The 23,783-nt window shown below is 35.1% G+C and overlaps 1 protein-coding gene and 1 non-coding gene across 2 annotated transcripts in view; both read right to left on the bottom strand.

Moving 5' to 3' along the window:
- Positions 1 to 1,686: 1,686 nt before the first annotated feature.
- Positions 1,687 to 23,783, bottom strand: part of LOC145678375 (limbic system-associated membrane protein-like) — a 558,076-nt gene continuing 535,979 nt past the window's right edge. The window contains exon 6 of the mRNA XM_081748449.1: positions 1,687 to 2,234. Coding sequence (XP_081604575.1) covers positions 2,047 to 2,234 — 188 coding nt within the window. The 3' untranslated portion in view covers positions 1,687 to 2,046. The remainder of the gene's footprint in view (positions 2,235 to 23,783) is intronic.
- TRNAR-CCG (transfer RNA arginine (anticodon CCG)) lies at positions 20,105 to 20,176 on the bottom strand. Its single transcript has one exon. It is a non-coding gene; the product is annotated as a tRNA-Arg (tRNA).

The raw sequence follows: 23,783 nt of genomic DNA, 5'->3' as shown, positions 1-23,783 counted from the left end.
TCAAGATGATTCAAGTCTTCACCCACTGCGAAAGACAGTGTGATGTGCCATCCCCTGTTCATGGTTGGAATTGTGCAACCAATGTTTTAGAGGGAAATATGTCATTTCAGAGATGCAGCCAAGTCCTTTAGACAGTTCATTCCTATCATTTTAGAAATGTACTCACCGCTGCTCACGAACTATTGGGTTTCTCACACTGCTATTTTTGAACTTTTGCGTGAACGCTTTGAACAAAATGTACCACTTTGGATCATTCAAAACACTATGACTGTATCGTCGACTTCGTATGTATCATTCGTATGTATCATACCTTAATAATAATAATAATAATAATAATAATAATAATAATAATAATAATAATAATAATAATAATAATAATAATAATAATGTAAGTAGTTCGAAAAGATTTCTGTTTCTTTGATAATGGTAACTGTATTTTTACTTCTTTATTTGAAAATATAGTTTCCAAAAATTATTTTTATTTGAACAAATCAATGCGTGTTTAATGTAGAGTGTAATACAAAATTAAATTCAATCAAACTCAACTCATCCATTTTATTCTTCATTCTGATAATTATTATCTCATCTTGTTATCCTTCTAATTATTGTGAAACTGATCCTGATAGTATGATCTTTGGTATAAGTAAGTATTTCTCAAACTTTTATATACTGCATACGAAACACTATTATTTGTATATGTTAAATGCCGCAAGAAACGATCACATAAAATACATATTACTGGAGTTTAATACATTTAACGTTACGGATTACCTTATTTCTGGAAGATTTTTTCTGTATTTATTAAACTTTAGGAATGTACTTGGATTAAAAGTATCATCAGGATCATCATAGATATTATGATGTCATTGGCAGGACACTTGTCGCAATTTAAAAATATTTCATCCTTCAGCTAATCTCTTGATATATTATGTGTGATTTTTCAGTTTTGATACCGTTCATCAACTATGGCCTTCTTCGCCTCGTCTCTCTCTTTCCCGTTAGTATACTGTAGCATGTTTTTCATTACACAATCCCTTCTCAGCCAGTCTCAACCAGTTTATCTTCCTCTTTTCTATTATTTTCAATTTTTTTCTCCATACATTTCAAACAACCTCTCAATCGTTTTTCGCTCGGCCCAGCGAATTCTTTCCATTCTTCTCCTTAACCTCAATTTGAAAGCTGACAGTCGTTTTACATCAGCGTAATGCTCTTGTTTCTTCCTTATAAAGTACAATACTCCACACGAAATATTTTATGAGTATTCTTCTAAACTCTTTATTCAAAGATAACCAAAATAGAATTTTCTTCCTCCTAAATTCTAATTTCGCCATTCCTATTTTAGTTATTTCATGTTCGCAGTAGTATAATAATTTTATGTGAGTTATTGCACAAATTTCAAATCAAATGAAGTTTCTCTCCTTCTACCATAAAAATCAACTAATTAATCAATTATGTATTATTTAGGAATGTTGCATTTTCTTTTACACGTCTTGTTTAATGCCAAGAAACTTACACTTGTGAACTTTTTAAGAGCTAATGAAAATATCTGTTTAGAATATTTTGTTTTCTGTAATCCAACAACAGACCATGTGGCATTAGTAACTTACGGATCATACTTTGAGAAACCTGCCCGAAAAATAAGCAAATGGTGAATTTGTGTACAAAGGAAAAATAGGCAACAAAGAATACACAATTTTGAATATGAATCTTCGTATTTATTTTTCATGAGAACATACTCACTAAAATATAGCAAAAACAGTTGTTTAACTATGACAGTTAAATATTCACTGAGCGTATTGTTATCGTTCTTTCGTTTTGATATTTTTCCAAAGTCCACTTTCGTCATTAATGTATTCGATACTGTTTCACTTCGTTCAACCATTTAACTAATAACCATTCTCACGACTTTCAGCAAGTTCGTCTTTTGTATGAATTACACAAACACAAAATGTAAGGTTTATTTGTTGGAATGTTGTTTGTTACATGATGTCTATGTCACTTTTGATAACACATTTTCTGTAAATGCTTTTTATCTTACTTATTGTACTACAAAAGCATCCATGGTTCCGAAGTCCTGCTTACACCATGATACGATAACTTGATTGAGAACAACAAGTCTGTGGAGCAACAAACTGACACAGAAAACAACACACATGCTAGGAGAAGCCATACAGACGGGGATCGAAGCCAGGACAATCCTCGTCCACTATGCTGCATTGCTGCTGGGTTCTCTCCTGGAAAGAGATATAGTTTATTAATGTAGAGTGTGTTAAATGAAATATTTCGTTGTTCAATATTATCAACTAATAAAAACAAACTTTTAAAGGTTATTGTCAAATGATGAACATTTCTCATAATAGCTTAGATACTTTCTGATAAGAATAAAAATATGAGAACATTTAAATTAACGGATGCTGAAGAATCATTATGCATATTAGAACATCAACGTAAAATATTTTCTATATAAACAGGCTAAATGAATAAACTGTAATTCGTTGTTTCATATGCTCCTAACATTTTACTCATCCAAACGTTAGCCTTGCATCATAAGAAGACGAGCTGCCAAGTATAGAATTATCATGTGATTTGTGCTACAAATTCTGACCTCTTAAAAACGCTCCTAAACTTTGCCAAAAATAAAATTAGCAAGAGTATCCAGCATTCTGAAAAATATTTGCTCTAACTGTTCGTTATTTGATGCTCAAATTAATATTTAAACATGAAAACAAGGACAATATGACATCGCACGAGTAAAACTGTGCAACTTCCGAAAGTGATTATTTTTCCTGTCGTAAAGGAGAAAACTGCTGAATCAGCAACGCTGAAGACCTTTATTTTTAAAACAAAAAGTCACATTGCATTCAAATATTTTTATTTGTCATCGTTTTCTAAAACTCTAAACCCAATAATCCCAGTGCTAGTAAGTCAATATGGAGTCTATGTTAATAAATGGGCCAATCCATCTGAAGTGGTCCAAAGACCGCCAAAATGGTAGCTCGACCATCTCTAAAAATTATAGAAATTGGAGTGTAATGAACCTTCTGTATGAGAAGGTCAATAGCATCATTCACGTTGTTGTACATTCAAGTGTTCCTAAATGGCGGCCATCTTTGTTGTCGGTGAAGTGCCAATTTTTGCATTTGCAAACGTTTACGAAAATTACAGTTTCTGAGGACATACGAATCAGATGAACACCAAATAAAAACGAATGTTTAGAGGAGAGAATAAGGTACACGGAGAATATACATTTTTGCTTCTAAATAAATATACAGAGTTGCAAAACAGTACTTGAATTCACTAGAAAAAGTACAGAAAATTACACTTTTAAAGGGACTGTAGTTTGGAATGCCATAAAGTGGGGAGTTCATAAGTTTTGTGCTGAATACTATTGCATGTAAAGAGTCTGAAGAAATATTCACATCTACTACTATTACTAGTACCATAGATTTCTGAAGGTCCAAAAATTAAACTTTCTGATTTTCATGCCATTTTTGGGGGCATAATATCTCAGGAGGGCAATGTGTTAACATTGCTACTTAGGCCACAAAGTAATTCTGTATGTGAATAAACTATTGCAAAAAAAAAAAAAAAAAAAAAAAAAAAAAAAAAAAAAACTAAATAAATAATAATGACTGATATTGCATGGAGAAAAAAAGTAAAGACATGGTAAAATCGTGAAGAAAACAGACGCGTGACGATGCTCATAACCCGGAAGAATTTAGATGTTTTGATATGCTTCATGCTAGATCTAAAAAATTACGCATGGTTCAGCAATTAGGTCCCCTTTCGTTTGTGTTCAGTTGTGCAAAAGCTTGAGAGTGGCGTTAGTTCCATCTCTCTAGCTCTTTGATCATTGCCACGTCTATATGGTGAGGGTTTAGCTCCCCCTTGCACCCACGACACCCATCGTCGAACTGGACCGCGGTATTAAGGGACTTAATGTATCAGCAATGTATCATTGAAATCCAATCACAGTTACGGAAGTTAAAGTGTTCACATGGTTGTGTTACACATATCTATCCTATCCTGCTGAAAATGGCATACTTGTGGAAAATATTTCAGATGATTGTTGTTTCTCTCCTCTTCTATAGCATTACAGCAATACCTTTTAGTACCTGTAATTACAAGTTCTCGCCTTTGCACGATTTAAGCAGTGTTGCAAACTTCAGCATTGTTTACCATATCGCCGGAACGGTTTGAGATATGGAAGTGGTGTAAATGGCAAAATAATTTACACATCCATTTAAAACCACACAAATAACTAAATATGATACCTATCTCAGCATTTTTTTTTTCGAAATAATGGTTTTCAAAGAATTACAATTTTAACGTCTTGGTAACTTCATTTCTATTCATTCGAAGCAAGTCATACCATGACCATGGTATCCAAGTCTAATGTACTTTCGATCTGCATTATCCTGTACATCTCTGTTATGCTATATTTGCGTTAGATGCTTCCCAATTTTGGATTTTTGTAATATTATAACATCCTTAGTTTGCAACACTGAATAATAAAAGTGGTATTTTAAGTTTACATTTCGCACGTTGATTTTAAATATGTAATAGTTTGACGTAATACCTTTAGAAAATTAGGTTGGCAACACTATTTGCTGGGTCTTTTTGTTTAATACACAGAAAAATATACCCCTCTTTATAGTTGTTTCATGCAAAGTTTCGCTTTCCTCTCTCTTCTGGTTTGCCCGTTATAGCGGATGGTCAAGATAAATTATCCACCCTGTAGACATGACAATGGTCGAGGAGCTAGAAAGATGGAACAAACGCCACTCGTAAGCTTTTGAACCACTGAACACAAACAAATGCGAATCTAGTTGCTGAACGATGCGTAGTTTTTGAGAGGTAGCACGAACCATATCAAAACATTTAAATTCTTCCAGGTTACGACCATCGTCATGCGAGTGCTTTTTTCGCGTGTTTTACCATGTCCTTACTTTTTTCTCCATGTAACATGATTTTTTTTTTTGTAATAGTTTATTCACATACAGAATTACTTTGTGGCCTAAGTAACAATTTTTAGCACTTTACCCTCCTGAGATATTACAACCCAAAAATGGTATCAAAATCGCAAATTTCAACTTTCGGACCCCCATAAATCCACGGTTCCAGTAGTATCATAGGTATCTCTGCAGACTCTTTACGTGGAATAATGTTCGGCACAAAACTTATGAACCCCCACTTTACCCCATTCCAAAATACAACCCCTTTAAAAGTGTCATTTTCTGTACTTTTTCTAGTGATTTCGTGTATTGGTTTGCAACCCTGTATATTTATTTAGAATTCTCCGTGTACCTTATTTTCTCCTCTAAACATTCGTTTTTGTTTGGTGTTCATCTTATTCGTACGTCCTCAGCAACTAAAATTTTGGTAAACGGTTGCAAATGCAAAAGTTTTCACTCCACCGTCAATAAAGATGGCTTCCATTCAGAAAACACTTGTACATTCGAGAACGTGAATAGTGTTATTGACCGTGTCATACACAAGGTTCATCACACTCAAAATTTTATAATTTTCGGAGATGGCCCAGCAACCACCTCTGGACCACTTCGTATGGATTGATCCAAATACATTACCAGCAGTTGTATAGGACTAGTTTCAATACTCAAAGAGCACGTAAAATTCTAAAGAAACAAAATATAACCACAAAGTCCATATTAGTTTTAGAAATATTTACAATGATAAGACAATCATCTGCAGACATGTTGCATAAAGCGACTAAAATAATATGAAAAATGTGTTTAAAAAAAAAAAAGTGATCTACTTATTCTACACGAATTTCGTTTCCAGATTATCCAGATACATTTATCTCCATATATATACTAGCTGGAGAATTTCTTTCTGGAAAGTATTTGAATCATTTGCCCCTTAAGTTAGGCATTTCAATGAAAGCACAATTACCAAAATGTGCCGATTATTAGCCCTTTTTTATCATGCCGACAGGAGTTGAACGAGGACTTAAATAGCAATGCAAACGTTTACTATTTATCTCAGCGACTCAAAAACTGTGGACTGGACTTTAATATCGGTCAATTTAGATTACGTTTACACGTCACGCTTTTCCACCCCAAACTCTCTCTTCCATACCTATGAAAAGTCATTTGTATTTAAGTGGCATCGGAAGTTAAGTATTCGTCTCAGTGATACCAAACAATATGGACTTAGCACTGATATTGATCGTTATCGATCACTTTTTATATTTATCTGTGTACGATTTACCTTAATGAACTACGTAGAAACGAAAGGGCTTGAAATAATACATTGACTAATTAGCACAGTTAAGGTGATTCTTAAAACTTTCGAAAATTTAACAAATTAATATAAAATTATATGAAGTAGATTGCCTGCGAAAGTGAAGTAGATTGCCGCATATGAGGGATGATGTCTCTCTACAGCCACATTGTACTGGGAACTGGAGAGAAAGATAGAAATAGAAGAAGACCATTATTAGAGATACCATCCCGGCATTTTTCTGGTGTGAAGGAGAGAAACCCGGGAAAAGTTCACTTAGAATGGCTGGCTGAGTGTCCTTACGGGGAATCGATCTCGAAACTGCTTCCAACAAAGGCAAGAGCGTTAGTACCTACGCTCCACTGGGCCACTGTATAAGATTTGAGTTTTATTTTCTATATTTTTCGATGTTTTTTTATTGCACTTCTATGTGAAATATACCACAAAATAATTGAACACAAGCAAACGTCATGGCAAATGGTAGAAACAATTAGTGAAAGGAAAAGGAGTTTTAATATAAGTTTTAACGAGTTTAAAATATCCTATTCTTTTTGTATAATTGGTGCGCTCAGGTTAGAAAAGTTAAAAACATGAAGAGCTGTAGTGCAGTAGTAGGTAAGACTTTTGATCACCAACATAAGGGATTAAATTTGATTCACACTGTTAGTAGGATTTCCTTCCATTTATCGTTTTCTGAAGAGGTTCACAGATTAACCCAGCTTCTTATAATAGATACTTAAGACAAAAGAAAGAGAAAAATAGATTATATCATTTTGTGCTCATAATGAAATAATCGTAAGTGTCGAGTCTTATCTTCACATTGCTTACGGATTCCTTCGAATTGATCACTATTTACTTCTAAACTCACCCATACTAATGTATTTTGCTAATTTTTTCGGTGAAGTACAGCAAAAAGTAAACTTACTTATTTATTACTACAGTAACGTACTTTACCAGCGTAGCGAAAGTGGATAACTATGTTTAGGGTTTTCTAATTTTAGAAGTGTATTAGCCTAAGAATAAATTATAAAAACATCAAAGAAAGAGTATTGAAGTTTTAATTTCATCCTACGTTTATTTAATTGAGTCAGTCATTTCGGAAAGGACATTTATCCAGCAAAGTAAATTGTTGAGGGGAAAGAAGAAACTTTGGATTGCAAGCTCGATGACATTGAGGCAATAGTACAGGATATGTATCATAATGTCACCATACAATTGGCCTCTTCACAGGGTATGCGCATTTCTTCGCGTACGTCTCAAATTTGCACTAAAATGAAAATGTAGTGCGAATGGACATATGGCCTTTTCGTAATGACTGATTCAATTAAAATTAACTATGAACTGTAATACGTACAAAGGTTTTAGTATTTAAAATAAATAAGTAAATAACCAACTAGACCTCTATGCAAAGTAGAATCCTGTACAATTTTGCATTTTTCTGTGTCTTCAAAGAACATTTTCACTCATTTAAATAAATACATACACATAAAAGGTATAATTATGTGATGTACAATCTTGTTGTTAGGTCTAGCATTAATTCACATCCATCGTTATTTATCCAATGACAGAGAAACATTTATCATTGCCCTAACTAACACATTTACCGAAACATTCAGTGAAATAAATTACAATATTCATGCTTGATATATGTATTTTTTACTGATATCAGATCTTAATTGCGTAATGTGTTATCGGAAATTAAATGTATATGACTCGAAGTAAAGCTGCATGTTGATCTTAACTGAGCGTAAACGATATTCTGATCACGTTACGTTCTTCGACTACGTTTAATTTTCTCTCTCATTAAACATTAGATAGATGTAAAGTATCGATCGTTTTGTCATTAGTGGAATATTCAATTGTCTTGTTTGCAGTTACCATGTGCAAAATTGCTTGCAAACAGCGAATACAATCTTCCGCTTCACTTGATGATTTGAGTTAAATGATCGTAGTGTTAGATAACTTATCAGTGTATTTAAAATGGTATTTGTTGCATACATAATCATTTACCGAAACTTAATATGTAACAAGGGAATCGCAAATTCAAGCTCAATAATATAATTCATTTTAACTTACCTTGAACTCTTAATTACTCGTACAAAATATTTTATGAATATATATATTCTTACTATTTTTACTATTCTTTTAGAGTTATATACAGAAGTTGTACTATTGGTGATCAATTCATTCTGACGCTCAAGCCTCATAGCAAGTTACTTCCTAAATTAAGCACAGAAGTTGGAAGATTTCTTATTTACATACACAATTTTCGGATAGTTGTAATCTGCCACAGTAATACCATGAAGTCTCCCCCCCGAAAAAGCTATTCGTACTTCCTTGAGTTCAGTGTTACTTCTAAATAAGAAGAATGGAGATTGATTTATGAATTATTTATTTATTATTTGAGAAATTGAATTTAAAAGTTCTTAACCCCTTCCCTGCCAGGAATATAATTATGTGCCTTTGTACGTCATAAATTCTTTCCAGGGCCGCGGTGGCTCAGTGGTAGAGCGTTACAACCTCCGCCAAGTGAACTTTGTGGTGGACAAACACCGTGTGCGTGGGTTTTCTCGGGGTTGTCCCGTTTCCTCCCACTTTCTTCATTCCACCATTTCATTCATTACTCATCATCACCGTCTCCTTTAGAATAACCGGCATAACCGTGGGACGTAAAACTCAAAGATTTCATTTTCAAATTCTTTCCAAGTATCCACTTTTAGTTCTTGTTTGGTATCGCAAGGTGAGTGTGTCTCTCGGTACCTAACATTACTGGATATCTTGATATGACAGTTTGCCAATGGATGGCAGCACTTTCCCTGCAATTGGCTGTACATGAAGCATAGTCTTAAATGTTGTTTCATTGCTCTGAGAGTCGGAAAGTAAACTTATGATTTGCTTGCACTTTCAACGTAAAAATGTCAAATTTGTACAGTGATTAAGAACCAAATAGTAACTGTAAGATTTAAATTCATTTAATTTAAATCATACTATTTGGAACAAGTACAAAGTTAAACGAATGATATATATATATATATATATATATATATATATATATATATATATATATATATATATATATATATATATATTATTTTCTAAGGCGTGATCATTCTTGTGAGAGTACTATGCCTCTTATTCCAAATTACCCTATTTGATACTATGTAGGATAGCTTCCTGCTCATGTAAGTATTCTATAAATACCAATAAGAAGTAAATTTACATTATAATTATTTGTTCTGATAACGGTAAAAATCAGATACTAGGGGACAGACTAGTCAATTAGACCTAGAGCGGAAGGAATAAAATGCTGATAATTATCATTTCCAATAAGTTGCTTTGTTTCAATAAGTTGCTTGCATGTTTAAAAATTCCTTTGTACAAGAAAAAATGTAAATATACTTAGAAATAACTGTAACTAAATCTACTGACTCATCTTCTGAAATTCTTCAAATAGTTAAAGATTAGGGATTTCGATTGACAGTCTTCAGCCACAATGAGAATTTAGATGCTAATTTGCTCTCCTTTCCAACATTATATTATCTCAACAGCGCCTCACGAACAAAATATTCTCATCTAACAAATGACTTGAACATATGAAAAGAAAAAACGGGACATTTTTTTACGTTTGAATAGGTTATATATTTTTGCCTCTATCTTTCTCTCTCTATGTATCTCACAAAAAGGGCAAATTTACACTTTTTCATTTTAAAACCATTGAAAAGGTTGTGGAATTAATTAAATAGCAACTAACTATTAGCAACTAACAAAAAATGAAATTTTGAAAACATTACTAAAATACATAAAACATTCATCAATGTTTATCAATCAAAATCTGTTACCGACAGAATTTATAACAAACTACTCTCAGCATCGGATTCCAACTCCGATTATTTGCTTTTTCTCACTTTTAAACATTATTTCACTTACAGCTAGTTTTCTTTTTACTTTCACTTTTATAGTTCTATACTTTTGTTCCCCTTTCGTAAATGACAGTATATTACATCTTAGTCAAATCATGAATTTTAGGTTGGAAAGCTTTCTTGTACCTAATGTACGTAAATACGGGACATTTTGGTGTCCCGGGAAAATATTTCGGGACACCGGAAATGATAGTGAAAGAACGGGACAATACCGTTTTTACGGGACGGTTGGTCACCTTACCTAGAACAACCTGCTGGCCACACCCCTGATTATCCTGTAATAAAAGTTGTGAGTTCTACTTGCAAATCGAAACAAAATCCACTGGAAATTAGACACGGGACTCAACGCTCATTTTACTATTTTTTTTTATATGGAAACCTTTCAAAGCGTGTATCATCACAACCAGTTGTCATAGAAAGATGTAATTTTCACGTATGTGTTCGTAATTCTTTTCTCTACTCCCTAAAGTGAGCAGTTAATGTGCTAATACAATATTTCAAAGTAGCGCCTCTGATATCGTCAAGATGCGCAGTAGCGCGAGAAGTCAGCGTGCAGAACTGCTTGTTGCGAATTGTCAACACCTCCCAATGCCAATTGGATGGCGCGTGAAGCCAACTCAAGGCCATGTCGTTTCTCATTTGAAACCTCCAATAGTGACTAACGAAACAGTTCTCCACTCTAAGATGAATCTGTATGGTTCGGATCGTTTTTTCCAAAGAACTCCATATATAAATCTCAATATTGCTGTGTATGTAATGTATTATTTTTTTATATATCGTGTGTTTACATAAATATAAATACTGACCATGTATTTACAGGAAATGCTTGAACGCAGCTGAAAATATCAAATCTGGAACAATTCCTGGAAATAAGTTAGCAAATAATTGCCTTCGTTGAGAGACCTTCTCCAATTCTCATCATTCCAACGTCATTTTCTTTCTGGACAGATCTTTCTCGTCACACTGAGTATGTATTGAAATTGAAACATTTGAAAAAGTTTCAACCTGGCCGGGATTCGAACCCGGTTCCAGCAAACAGAAGTTAATACTCTAACAACTCGTCTACCGTGTCACCTCAACATCCGTCTAAACTTTTAGCTAGTTAAAATCGTTGCATGTAAGACTATACAAATACTATAATAAGAAGACGTTCCTTATGAGTGTCACAATGACTTACTCGAGATTTCCTTCTTTAACTCAAAAACAAGTTATATAGAGCTTCGTCAATGAGAAAAATATCACGAAACGTTCTTGAAGTTGAGACTACCTCATCGTTTTTAACTGCTCCCGATTTACATTACTATATCCTGACCAGCGAACGAGTGCGGGCGGCCGGTTTTGGAACTACAATACAAACAACAGTGTTTCTAACCGGATTACTTGTAATTAATCTATCACAGTTGTTTTTGCCCTGTTCATAATAAACCACTTCACGCATATGTTCAAGTTAAGACAAACACAATTTCAAAAGTTATGTAAGTTATTTTCAGAACATTTTAAGGGACTGCAAAAAAAAGTACATACACCCTCCATATTAATTTGGCAATAACTTGCGAATAAACTTACCTCAGTGTTGTACAAAGGAACACTGAGAACTTCGTAGCATTAGAGTGTAAGGAATTCCTACTTCATCTGTTAACAAAACCTCGAAGTTCATCTTTGTGAATCAAGGTTATCTTTGGCAACTGTGCTTTCATTGTTTAAAGCAAGTTTTATTGTGTAGTTTTGAGATAAGGCGTTTTCGAAATTGCTACCAATTTCGACCATGAGATCGATCGATTGACAGTACCTTCAGTAAGAAATTTACATTGAGATCATTTTCGGATGTGCTGCAAAAGACTGGTGACAGAGAAACTGATAATCTAACCGCCTCCAAAGGAGATTTGGATCCGCCCCTAATTAAGATGGTAGATAAAGATAACTTTCTCTGATATCTAACCTGTCATTATTTAGCATGGTTTGGTAATTTAAAAATCTAGTATTTCTACCATATTTTGAAAAATTTATTTTAAAAAAATAAACCCAATGTTACATTGGGGGCGTTAGGGGAACGATTAAAATTTAAAGTGGGGAGCCTGACAATTGATTTCTTATAGCTCCAGTGAAATTCAGAAAAAAATGAATTTCATATTAAAAACGAAATACAAAATACATTTTCATCAGTGGTGCCCACCCCCCCTTATGTCCATGACGCCCCCCCCCATTGTCTATCCGTAGGTGTTCTTCCATGAAAAAAATCTTTTCGATTAATTTTTACACCCCCTCAAATATATTTGTATAGATTTTTACCCCCCAAATATTTCAATGACGCAGTTTGCGTCATAGCCCCCCTTTGTGGGCACCCCTGTTTTCATGGTAACTCTTACATTCATTATGTTATTATAAAGTTAATGGTACTTTTGAAATTGATTAGAGTGAATAGATATGTATTTAAGTAACAAAACCACTTGCGTAAGTTTTTCAAAATATCAAGTTAGAAGAACGAAGTTTATCTTCCACTGCCATCTCATTGCTCAAAGATACCGGCGATGAAACAATTGGCCGGAAGCAAGCGGCCGCTTCTTACATCAAATCACGAAGAAGAAATGAGTGCCAATGTTAGGTACGTAAGTTGTTCTTTTCTTTTTTTTTCTTTTTTTTTTTTAAGGATCCGCTCTTGGAACTATACGTAGCACATTTTAGTACTTACACTTGAAATAAAAACACAGCTGTTTAAAGACGATTGATTGAATTTGTCTTTGAATTTCATATGTGCACACAGGATTTGTTAAACAAGACTGTACATCTGATATGTTTGAACTATATGCAACTTACACAGGCTAAACTCAGTCTTCTGAAGTAAATCGACAAATGATTATGTATTACGGACACAAAGACAACACTAGGCTCCCAAGTTTCAAAATTATATTGTGTATGAAAACAGATAGTAGAATTAATTCTTTGTCACAAGAGACCTAGGGTCTGAAAGAAATTCAGAGGAAGTTCAAAGGGAATTTCTATACTCATAAATAAAAGTTGTGAATTTATTGCGTATTGAACCAATGATATTTATGCTTACATTACCCATACGCTGATGTTTTATCGATACTTTTATTTCACATTTACCAAAAGGCTGGATTACGATAATAATCCTAAAAGAAAGATGCATTGTAATCAGGTTTTACAAGGCAATCCCGAAAGACAAGCTATCCAATCCCGTAGCCCTTTAAAAAATTAAGGAAAATTTCTTCTTCACTTCCTTTTCCCCCAAAGGGTTCACATTCATCGAAAAAATGTAATGCAATTTCTTTAGTTTAACGTCCCATGATTATGCTCTTTATGCTAGAGGAGACGGATGATTAATGAAAGTGAAAGATTGTAAAATTAATTGTTGGGCTCTCACAGAACCACGTACAACAAAGACACATGCGCTAGCCAATAGACCAACGAAGAGAACTTCCACAGTTCTCGAGTGGAAACGTAACGGAATTCTTTCTTGCTACAACTTAAGAAAATAATTTAGTTGTCAATCGATAGACCTACATTAAAACAAATACAAGCATCGCGAGCCTTAACTTGATTTAAACTTACAGTTACAAGATATTGCGCAAGTATCTAAGCTACCAGCCCATAATCTTTTAGTCATAAACATCTTATTACTGAGTTTTACAGGTTTCTACTGTTTTATAATTAAATCAAATAAAAGGTAATCATTTTTTAAATATATAATTTGCTTAATACACGGTAAAAATTCACTTGTTTGGTATCTTGTTCTTAAATTGTTAATTTCCATGCATATGCCATTATCCACAATACATCTGCATTACTGCAGGAATAACAATTACTGCATTCAATAACAACTATATAATTTATGGAGTTCTTTATTAAGCGAAACAGATTAGGCTACTTATAACATGTAAACTGCAACTTTTGAAAATCGTTGGATACACTGCAGAGTGACGCTCTCCGTTCCCCTGTCCCACCGCGCTTACCTAGAAACTGATGTAAACACAACACTAGCGCCCTCCACGAAAAACCGCACTAATATCCTGGTCAGGTAATACTATTCTTCCTCATCGTAACATCTAATTTCCAAAGTGGAAAAGCCGGCAGTATTTACGCCGATGTCAAGAGTTTCAGTATTGGCGCGCTACCCTGTTTGAAGTTGGTCATGTAAAATGTACAGAAAAATTTGAGCAAGAGAACAGAACTTAATCAACCCTTGCGGAGCTTCTATCCCGTTCCTACTACTACTATTATTATAATAATAATAATAATAATAATTATTATTATTATTATTATTATTATTATTATTATTATTATTATTATTATTATTATTATTATTATTATTATTATTACTTTTACTACGGATCCGTATAGTAAAACTGAAAGTTTATTTTAATGAAAAATATGTTACGAAAATTTAAAAAATCCTTGTGCTGGGTTCGAACCCACGCCAAAAACTATTTTCATTACTAGAATGTTCCCTAGTACGCTCGGCCACGAAGGCTTCCAGCGGTTGGCCTTAATTTCCGCTATATGTAAATCATGAATCTTGATGCTCTATCTGTATCGGCCAATAAGATTAGAGGATACCTGAAATTCTTGGAATCCGCGAAAATAGAAGCCGCCAGAGAGGCACGTAGCCAGGATTTCGTAATAGCGGGGATCCATGATAAAATATTGAGGTTATAACACCAGGGGTTGGGTCATTCTAAACTATTTTACTGGTAAAATATTTTGGATCCTGTAGCCAGAATTGTAATGAGGGGGCGTGACATGAAATATTGTGATTACCCACAAAAGGCTCGATCAATCTAAACTATTTTACTGACAACGTACCCATATTGGTTTGTTAGGACAATAAAATGAGGATATGTTAGTAAGTATTTTAGTAACAAACTATGAAGTAATCTCGAGTAAAAGGACATTTAAGAAATGAAAAATCTATAGTCTTCCGAGGTCTTTCAAACTAGATTCTTCTTATCTTTTCTTCTTTTCCTTGTCTTCGTATAATGCCGTTAAGGATAACAGCCAGATCTCTTTCGGCAGTGAAAACATCCTGTCGCGAAATGGATTAGTGTTGCCGCGAAATTGAAAATTTCTTTAACAAGTGTCACTGGAATCTATGTTGCCAGGCTCATATTATTGGGGATTATTGGTATTTCTTAAGTTCTACCTGAGACTCTATCTGATCGTCATTTGTAGTCCATAGGATTAGCATGCAGCTAGATGCAATTCAGAATGCTTGGTTACTGAATCCATTTTTAACTTGACTCCCCCTTTCTCCCCCACACAAAGTTCCTCATAAGAAAGAGTAACCAAACGCTTGCTGTATCTTTATATTTTTAAAACTGGTCCTTCTTTTTCTCATTTCTTTTCGTTTCATCTTTCCTAAATGTTTTTTTTTTCATTTCTGGTCTCGAAGGGGGGTACGGACCTGGACCCACCCCTTGGCTATGTGCCTGCGGCAGATATTATTTTTTTCATTCTTTGCATTGCATCAACACGTGTAGAAATAGAAAGTTCTATTTTTATTTTCCGTAACTACTAGTTTGTTGTTTAATCTTTGTATGAGGAATTTCTGGTAGATTCACAAATTATGAAACTCGTATGGGAGAGACACGGTTTCGAATCCGATCTTGGCAGCGCCGTAACTTAGATTTTTTCTGGGGAGGGGGCAAGGATTAATACACGTATTTGTTCCTCCTAGAAAAAGCCGTTTTCCTAATTCTTGGGCCCCCTCTCCTCACCCTTCTCTTACTCTTTATGGTCCCCGGAGGTCTGCAGGGTCGTTCGTTATGGCTCTGGATCCGTACATTTTTTTCCTGAAACAGGCCCAGGACTCATTGTTGTTCTATTTACCTTTTGTATGCTGTGCTGTTTATGTAATGTAGTGAGCCTGTTTGGTGCTTCACTTATAATTCCATGTTCGTATCGTATATGGAGTAAGACAATTTTGTGTTAAAATGGGCCCCCTTCGAACGGCATGGAGCTTTCCTGGGGGGCAGTTCCGGTTTCAAGTTATGGTCCTGCGTCGTGGCAATCATTTTTTCTTAATTGGAAGGTATCGTTTACGTAATTGATTTTGCAATTCTGTTATGCATTTATTATTATTATTATTATTATTATTATTATTATTATTATTATTATTATTATTATTATTATTATTATTATTATTATTACTATTGCAAAGTCGAGACTTGCCTACATATTATACATTTTATGAATATTTAATTGGATTTCAAGTCTTTTTGTTGATTAACCACTTTAGGAGGTTTGGGGGAGGGAAATATTATCCTGTTGCTCTTCATTTGTTTACTTACACGCTACACCAAGAATGGATACTACATTTCACCTTTCTATATATACAGGAAGTACCCTAAAGGTTTTGATGATCATAAAAGAGTAAGTGAATAAGTGATGAGATCTATGAACTGTGCGTATTAACAACATTTAAAATATCAGATTGTCAGTCTTTCAGTAAAATATAACAAATGATGATTTGTGGATATACTAAAGTTATTCGGATAATGCAATAGTTTTGTCATGAATAGCTAAGATCTTGAGTGTTTCGTGTATTATTGCTCTTTGTTTGGTTTGGTTTTACAGATTTGATCAGAGATGGTGTGGGTCATTGAAAACTTTACCCACGACCCACAGGGAGCAACTCTGACCCATGATCAACCACCCACCGTGGATCACTCTGACAAACTACCTACCATGACCCACTCCGACTCACCACCCACCATGAACCACTGACCTACCAAAACACATCGTCATCAACTCTGACACATGATCCATAGCCTCTTCTCTACCGACTAAAAAGTTTATACTTGTAATAAAACCAGGTTGTCAAATTCTAACTAATCGGAGTTTGAATTCTACGGTCAATAGTTCAAGCACCTCTCTGTTACAATAACGATGAATCTGACCTTTACGATATAAAATGGTAAAGTGTTTGTCATGGGCAAAATTACGATGAATTTCAATTAAATTATCATGGTCGAATTATTTCCTTGTTGAATTATCGATACTTTTCAGCGGAAAATCGGATGAAATTTGAAGTCCCAAATCAAAGTAAGTAGACCAACATACAGAAGCTAACATCACAAATTTATGTCTATTTTTCTCACAACTATATGGGTTGCTTGTCCTGTGCTCTAAGCGCTCCATAGAATAAACAAGCTTCTGCGATTGTTATAAAGCGCATAGTAAGTATATATGTATATATGATGCGAAGCACTGTATTTTTTGTTGAGTTGATTTTGAGTTTAACGTCCCTTTCAGCAGTGAGGCTATATGACAAGTGGACCTATAGTGTCCCACTGTCGGCAGGGTTCCGTGGACTAGAAACAGTTATCTCGACTCGGCGTGCTGACGTTACCATTGCGTAGCAGTAATGACTTCTTTTTGGTCAGCGCTCCTTCGATTCGTCGCGGTGAATCGCGAAGGGACCAACACGAACTATCGCCAGTCATGTGCATGCGGTTATTATCATATATTATTTTTTCCTGGCGAATTGTTCCTAAAGTGAGCTCCGGGAGTCAAAAATAACCTTTGCCTCAACACGATGAAGTGAAAAATCTTCAGATAAGTGCGATGATTGTATGAATTTAGATCGCAACTCTCGTCCATCATTAGAAAATGAGCATGGAAGAACTATGAAATAAAGTAAATAGACACGTGTCATTTTGTTATAAAATTACATGGCCAACGCCTTTTATCTTATCCCAAACAGTTATCGTCTCATATACACGGTTAAATTAGCACTCTGATTGACCAAATTAAAGAGATCTCAACGATTTATTTCTTTACAAACGACGTTTCCTTCCTCCTCCGTGGCGAAGTCGGAAGAACACCCATTAATCATAAGTTTGTCGGTTCGAACCCTCTCCGGAGTAATTTTTTGGTACTTATTTAAAGTGTTTTTTAGACTCACCTTAATGTAAGAAAATGACACATAGGCGATTTAACATATTTTGGGGGAGTAATTTAGTGGTTCATTGGCATTTTGTCGCGTCTCTGTCACTGGTGGGCCGCTGGTGGTATATTTTTCAAAACAGAAGAACGGCCACCGCGGATTGTGGTCCACCGACACTTACGGCATGAATTACGAATTAACGTGAATCCGAACCACATGAGCTCCCGCCGGGAATCGAACTCGGCTGATCGCTTTCAATTATTTTTACAACTAACCCACTATCTATTTACCATACGTATAAAGTGCACCCCTCCCCATAAAGGAGAATGTTAAAAAAATGCTAGGAGACGTTCTGTTCATTTTCAATAAAGAGGTAATATATTGAATTTCAGCTCCATAAGTTTAACAGATTGTGAGATACTCAATTTTTTCACTAATATTCGGATCCCCACTATCCCTTAGGATAGTACTATAATGAACGCAATATGATAACATCACAATTTTGGATTAAGGCCTAACTATATACCTAAAGCCATTTTATTTGACTGCAATTTGCCCTTGATGATTAGGCACACATAGTTACATTCAATTTTTATATAATAATTTATATATTACAGTGATTCAAAAATGTATTGTTTCCAGTAGTTAGCTCCTCTAAAACTCACAGGCTGTGTGTCTCGAAAACCAAGTAGTAGTATACGTCATATTGCTATTATTACAATTACAAATATCATTATCCAAAAATGCCTCAAGTTCTTTCTTCACTTAGAGATACTCATGTCAGGAAGTAAACAGAATCAAATGAAAAATGGAAATGGAGGACTTGAAAGTAAAATGTAGACAAACTGACCAGTGTTCAGCAGCATATTTTTAAATCACGCTCGATTCTAGTCATAGGAGCTAAATACGCGGTTCTGGTAACTCGGATTTATCCGTTTCTCGCCACGTACCAGAAATATTGCAAAAATGAAGTGACCGTCACTGGCGCTCTTCGTGGCGGAAAGTACTAGCGCAATGTGCTAGTAATTGTAATTGCTTTTGGTGTGGGTTCAAACCCGGGCCAAGAAAAGTTTTTTATTTTTATATTTTATTTTTACAATTTCCAAAACTTTTTTCATTAAAAGATGAAAAAATACTCAAAAAATGATTACGTTACGTGTGCAGTTTTGCTATACGAATCCAGAGTATAAGTGGTAGTAGTAGAAGAACGAGGAGGAGGAGAAGGAGGATCGCGTAAGAAGCCCCGCAGGACTCGTTTTGTTAAACTTTAACTGCCACGATATAAATTTAACCTCAACTGCTTCTTTCTTCTTCTTCAATTCCAACAAAGTGACAATATTCTTACTATAATACACAATACAGACAGCAGAAGGTTTGGACAATCGCAAGCTGCAACCAATCAGAAACGTTCTACATGGCTAGGGTCAAGGGTGAAAAAATATGCTGTTCAGGAGATGCCGTCTATAATGCAGTGAGCACAGTGGGTCGGTGGGTCATAGTGGGTCATAGTGCGTGGTGGGTCGCAGTGGGTCACATATTGTTGACCCACGACCCATCCACTCACTCAGAAAACTCGATCCATTTGATCCACTGACCCAATCCAACTCTGGATTTGAGACCACATAGAAAATGGAAGACAAAAAATGCATGTAGCCATTCAGTAAATTTTTATAATCTACAAAACGGATACTTCTGATGTATACTAACATGAAAAATATTCAATTTCTCCGGGTCTAAGAGTTTACAAAGATATTTTATTTTTAGTGTAATTTTAAATATATTTTCGTATATTTCCGGGCAATGTATGGTTTTAAAATATGCACTAGCCAGTTTGAAGAAGAAGAAAATACGAAAAAGAAAGCGTATCAAAAATTGAAATGAAATCTTTAAGTTTTACGTCTCACGATTATGCCGGTTAGGCTAAAGGAGACGGTGATGATGAGAGATGAGTGAAATGGTGGAATGAAGAAAGTGGGAGCAAACGGGAGTACCCCGAGAAAACCCACGAGCACGGTGTTTGTCCACCACAAAGTCCACACGGCGCGAGCTGGGATCGAACCAGGGACCCCAAGCACCGGAGGTATACGCTCTACCACTGAGCCACCGCGCCCCCATTTATCAAAAATTGATTCTAATATAATGATTTTTAATGAGTTTTTGTCTTCACGTTGTCATAACAACGTTTTGTAAATAATAGATATAATTCCGGAACCATCACATAAAGGTATGTACACATAATTATAAAGGCAGGGGTGCCCACAAGGGGGGGCTATGACGCAAACTGCGTCATTGAAATATTTGGGGGGGGTTAAAAATTTATATAAATATGTTTGAGGGTGTGTAAAAATTAATCGAAAATATTTTTTTTTTTCATGGAAGAACATTTACGGATAGACAATTGAGGGGGGTGCGTCATGGACATGAGGGGGGGCACCACTGATAAAGGTGTGTATTTGATTCAATAATTGTGTGCCAAAATAAAAAGCAAGGGAAGCTAAATGCAATATAGACTGTTTTAAGTGATTTTAGTGATATAATTTAGCTATAATTATGACAGGACCTGTGTATAACGAGTTACGTTATAAGGTGAAACGACCTGTGAAATGCCAACAACACAAAATTACGACATCCGTATGAACTTCATTCGTAACCGTCTGAAAAGTAACGAGTTTGGTCAAGAATTGATGAATACATAAGGTCTAAACACGTCCTTACTGCTGTAGTATCGGAGAAAAATGAGTTCCAAGGAATTGTTCCTAGCTGTGCACAAATTGCAAATAGTGATCGAACTTACAACGCTAGTCACGGGAATGATCCTATTTAAGATGTCACCTCACCTTTTTACCTAGAAGAAGGGCGAAACAAAATGCATTACTGTTATTAGCTAACAAATATTTATATTCCATTTCTTGTCTTAAAATGATTCTATCTGTCAATTCTATATGTAAATCCATAAACGTAATAATATTATTGCGTTCATGTGTAAACCTAAGAAACATCTGACATACTGTATATCTTTTCTGTTCCTATGAATACCTTCGACCATGTTACTTTCCTTCTGTGGTAATAATAATAATAATAATAATAATAATAATAATAATAATAATAATAATAGTAATAGTAATAATAATAATAATAATAATAATAATAATAATAATAATAATAATAATAATAATAATAATAATAATAAAGAAATGACATAATTACAACACAAATTACATAAACATTATCTTCCCATTCAGAAAAATTAATAATTGCCACGACGGGATTTGAATCCAGGTAGCTGCAATGGGAGTTTCCTGCTTTCACTTTCTTTTTTCAAATAAATCACCCCAACCGGAGTATTGTTCGCCACTGGCACCTCATATCCTTTCGACGTATTCCAAACGTTACAGGGACACGAACACAGATGTACTGAGGACAGTTAAAACTCCGACATTGCTCTTCAGAGGAATTCGAACCGCTAGTGGATTGCGCCTCATGGTCAGCAGCCTCATGATCATGTGGCCTCAATTTGCCACAAATTCCTCATATGACCATAAGAAAATAAACTAGTAGTTATGGAACATAAACATAGAACTGTCTATTTCTACACGTGTTGATACAATTTAATGAATGTTAAAATAATTTATGTTTCCTCTTTCGAAATTAGAAGTTATGGTAAAGACGAAATGTAATGTTAATCGGGATTATCCCTGCAATCGATGACCAGCGCCGTAAGTTAGATTTTTTCTGGGGGGAAGCATTAATAAGCTTAGTTGGTCCCCCTAGAAAAAGTTGATCTTCTAATTTTTGGTCCCCCTCTTTTCAACTTTCTCTTAATCGTTATGGGCCATACGGGAAGGTCTACCGTTTCGTTAGTTACTCCCTGGGCCCATTCCATATATGACAAAATTGTTAAGGGGATAATATTGATAAATCTCAAAGCCAAAGAAACAGATATTATTTCTAGAGCTCCTGATAGACATTTTTTACTGAAATGGGTCCACGACTCATTTTTGTTCTATTTACTTTTTGTGTGCTGTTTTGCTTATGTAATGTAGCAACCCTATTTGATGCGTCATTTCTAATTTCATGTTCCTATCGTATATGGAGTAAGAAAATTTTGTTTGAAAATGGGCCCCCTCGAACGACGGGGAGCTTCTCTAGGAGGGCAGTTGTACCCCCCCACAAGTTACGGCTCTGCAGATGACGTAGGCTCAACTTGAAGAACATTTCGTGATATTTTCCTCATTGAGCAACGTCTATATAAGTTATTTTTGAGATAAACAAGGAAATCTCGAGTAAGTCGTTAAGACACTCACACAAGTTGCTTATATTTTCTTATTTATATTTTTATTTATATTTTGTTTATATTTGTTTGTTTTTGTTATATTTGAGTATCTTGTTTATATTTTTCCACGAGACAACTTCAAGTAGGTATTGGTTTGGGTGGAAGTTTAAATGACGCGGTAGGCGTGTGGTGTGTTTCTGTTTCAATTTCAATTTCAATGCATACTCAGTGTGACAAGAAAGATATTCTCTCCTCCAGAAAGAAAAAGATGTTGGAATGAGGAGAATTGGAGAAGGTCTCTCAATGGAGGAAATCATTTGCAAAGTTATTTCCAGCAGTTGTTTTAGATTTGATATTTTCAGCTACTTTCTAATTCTTTCTACATATGTGAACAGTGTTTTTATTTCTTTGAATATACAGTATATAATGAAAAAATACATTACATACACAGCAATATTGAGATTATCATATGATGTTCATTGGACTTTGTGGTGGACAAACACCGTGCTCGTGGGTTTTCTCGGGGTTCTCCCGTTTCCTCCCACTTTCTTCATTCCACCGTTTCACTCATCTCTCATCATCACCGTCTCTTTTAGCCAAACCTTCATAATCGTGGGACGTAAAACTTAAAGATTTCATTTCATTTCACGCTCTGAGCCAGAGAGATTGATCTCAGAATGAAGAAATGTTTCGTGCGTCATCTACTCACAATTTTACTTCCATACAGACTTGACTCAGTGCTACCAACTTCTGTCAGTGCCGAGAAAAGTTACGTGTAAGTTGGGTTGTATCTATCTAGATGCTCTCACAACTGCAAAAACCTGGACCCCAAGTGTTGGAATTAGAGCACTTAGGGGGGAGGTACTTTTGTGGCTGGGTGTACATAACTGTGATAACGTCTAATAAGAAAGTATCGTCTCTAGGCTGACTATCGTTTGTGATTTATTATATTCCTATTATTTAATTGATTAATGCTAGCGATTTGATGCTACAGTAGCAGGGACGACAGACCGCATTTGAATGCTGACAATGGGGTGAGGCAAGGCAGAGAAATACCAATATGTTGAAAGACCAGTTCAGGAAGGAGGGGGTCGTTGCTCCCTTGCATTTCTACTCTCCACCCATGTATTTGACCATATCCATAACATATTACTATGCTATTCACCTGAAGTCCGGCTCGTGTGTGTTCATACCGTCTATGGAACTTTTCCCCTACACTATACTCCACGCTTACCCGCCCTCCTCCCCTGTCTTTACATTCTACGCCTCTGCCCTCACTTGCCAGGGTATTGTAGAATGTATTGTGGTATGTGTTTAACTGCGATTCTATGCATATTTTCATCGAAGTCGCTCCTTATTTCGTCTTATTATTCACAACGTTTTGTGTTGGCACTGCCCCTACTCCTCCCTCCCATAAATACGAAACGGTTGCGATCGAGAGTTC

Source organism: Thermobia domestica, chromosome 2 (assembly GCF_964235325.1).
Source record: "Thermobia domestica chromosome 2, izTheDome1.hap1.1, whole genome shotgun sequence".
NCBI classification, from domain to species: domain Eukaryota; kingdom Metazoa; phylum Arthropoda; class Insecta; order Zygentoma; family Lepismatidae; genus Thermobia; species Thermobia domestica.
The sequence above is the reverse complement of the archived record's forward strand: the minus strand, read 5'-3'. Positions and strand labels throughout refer to the sequence as shown.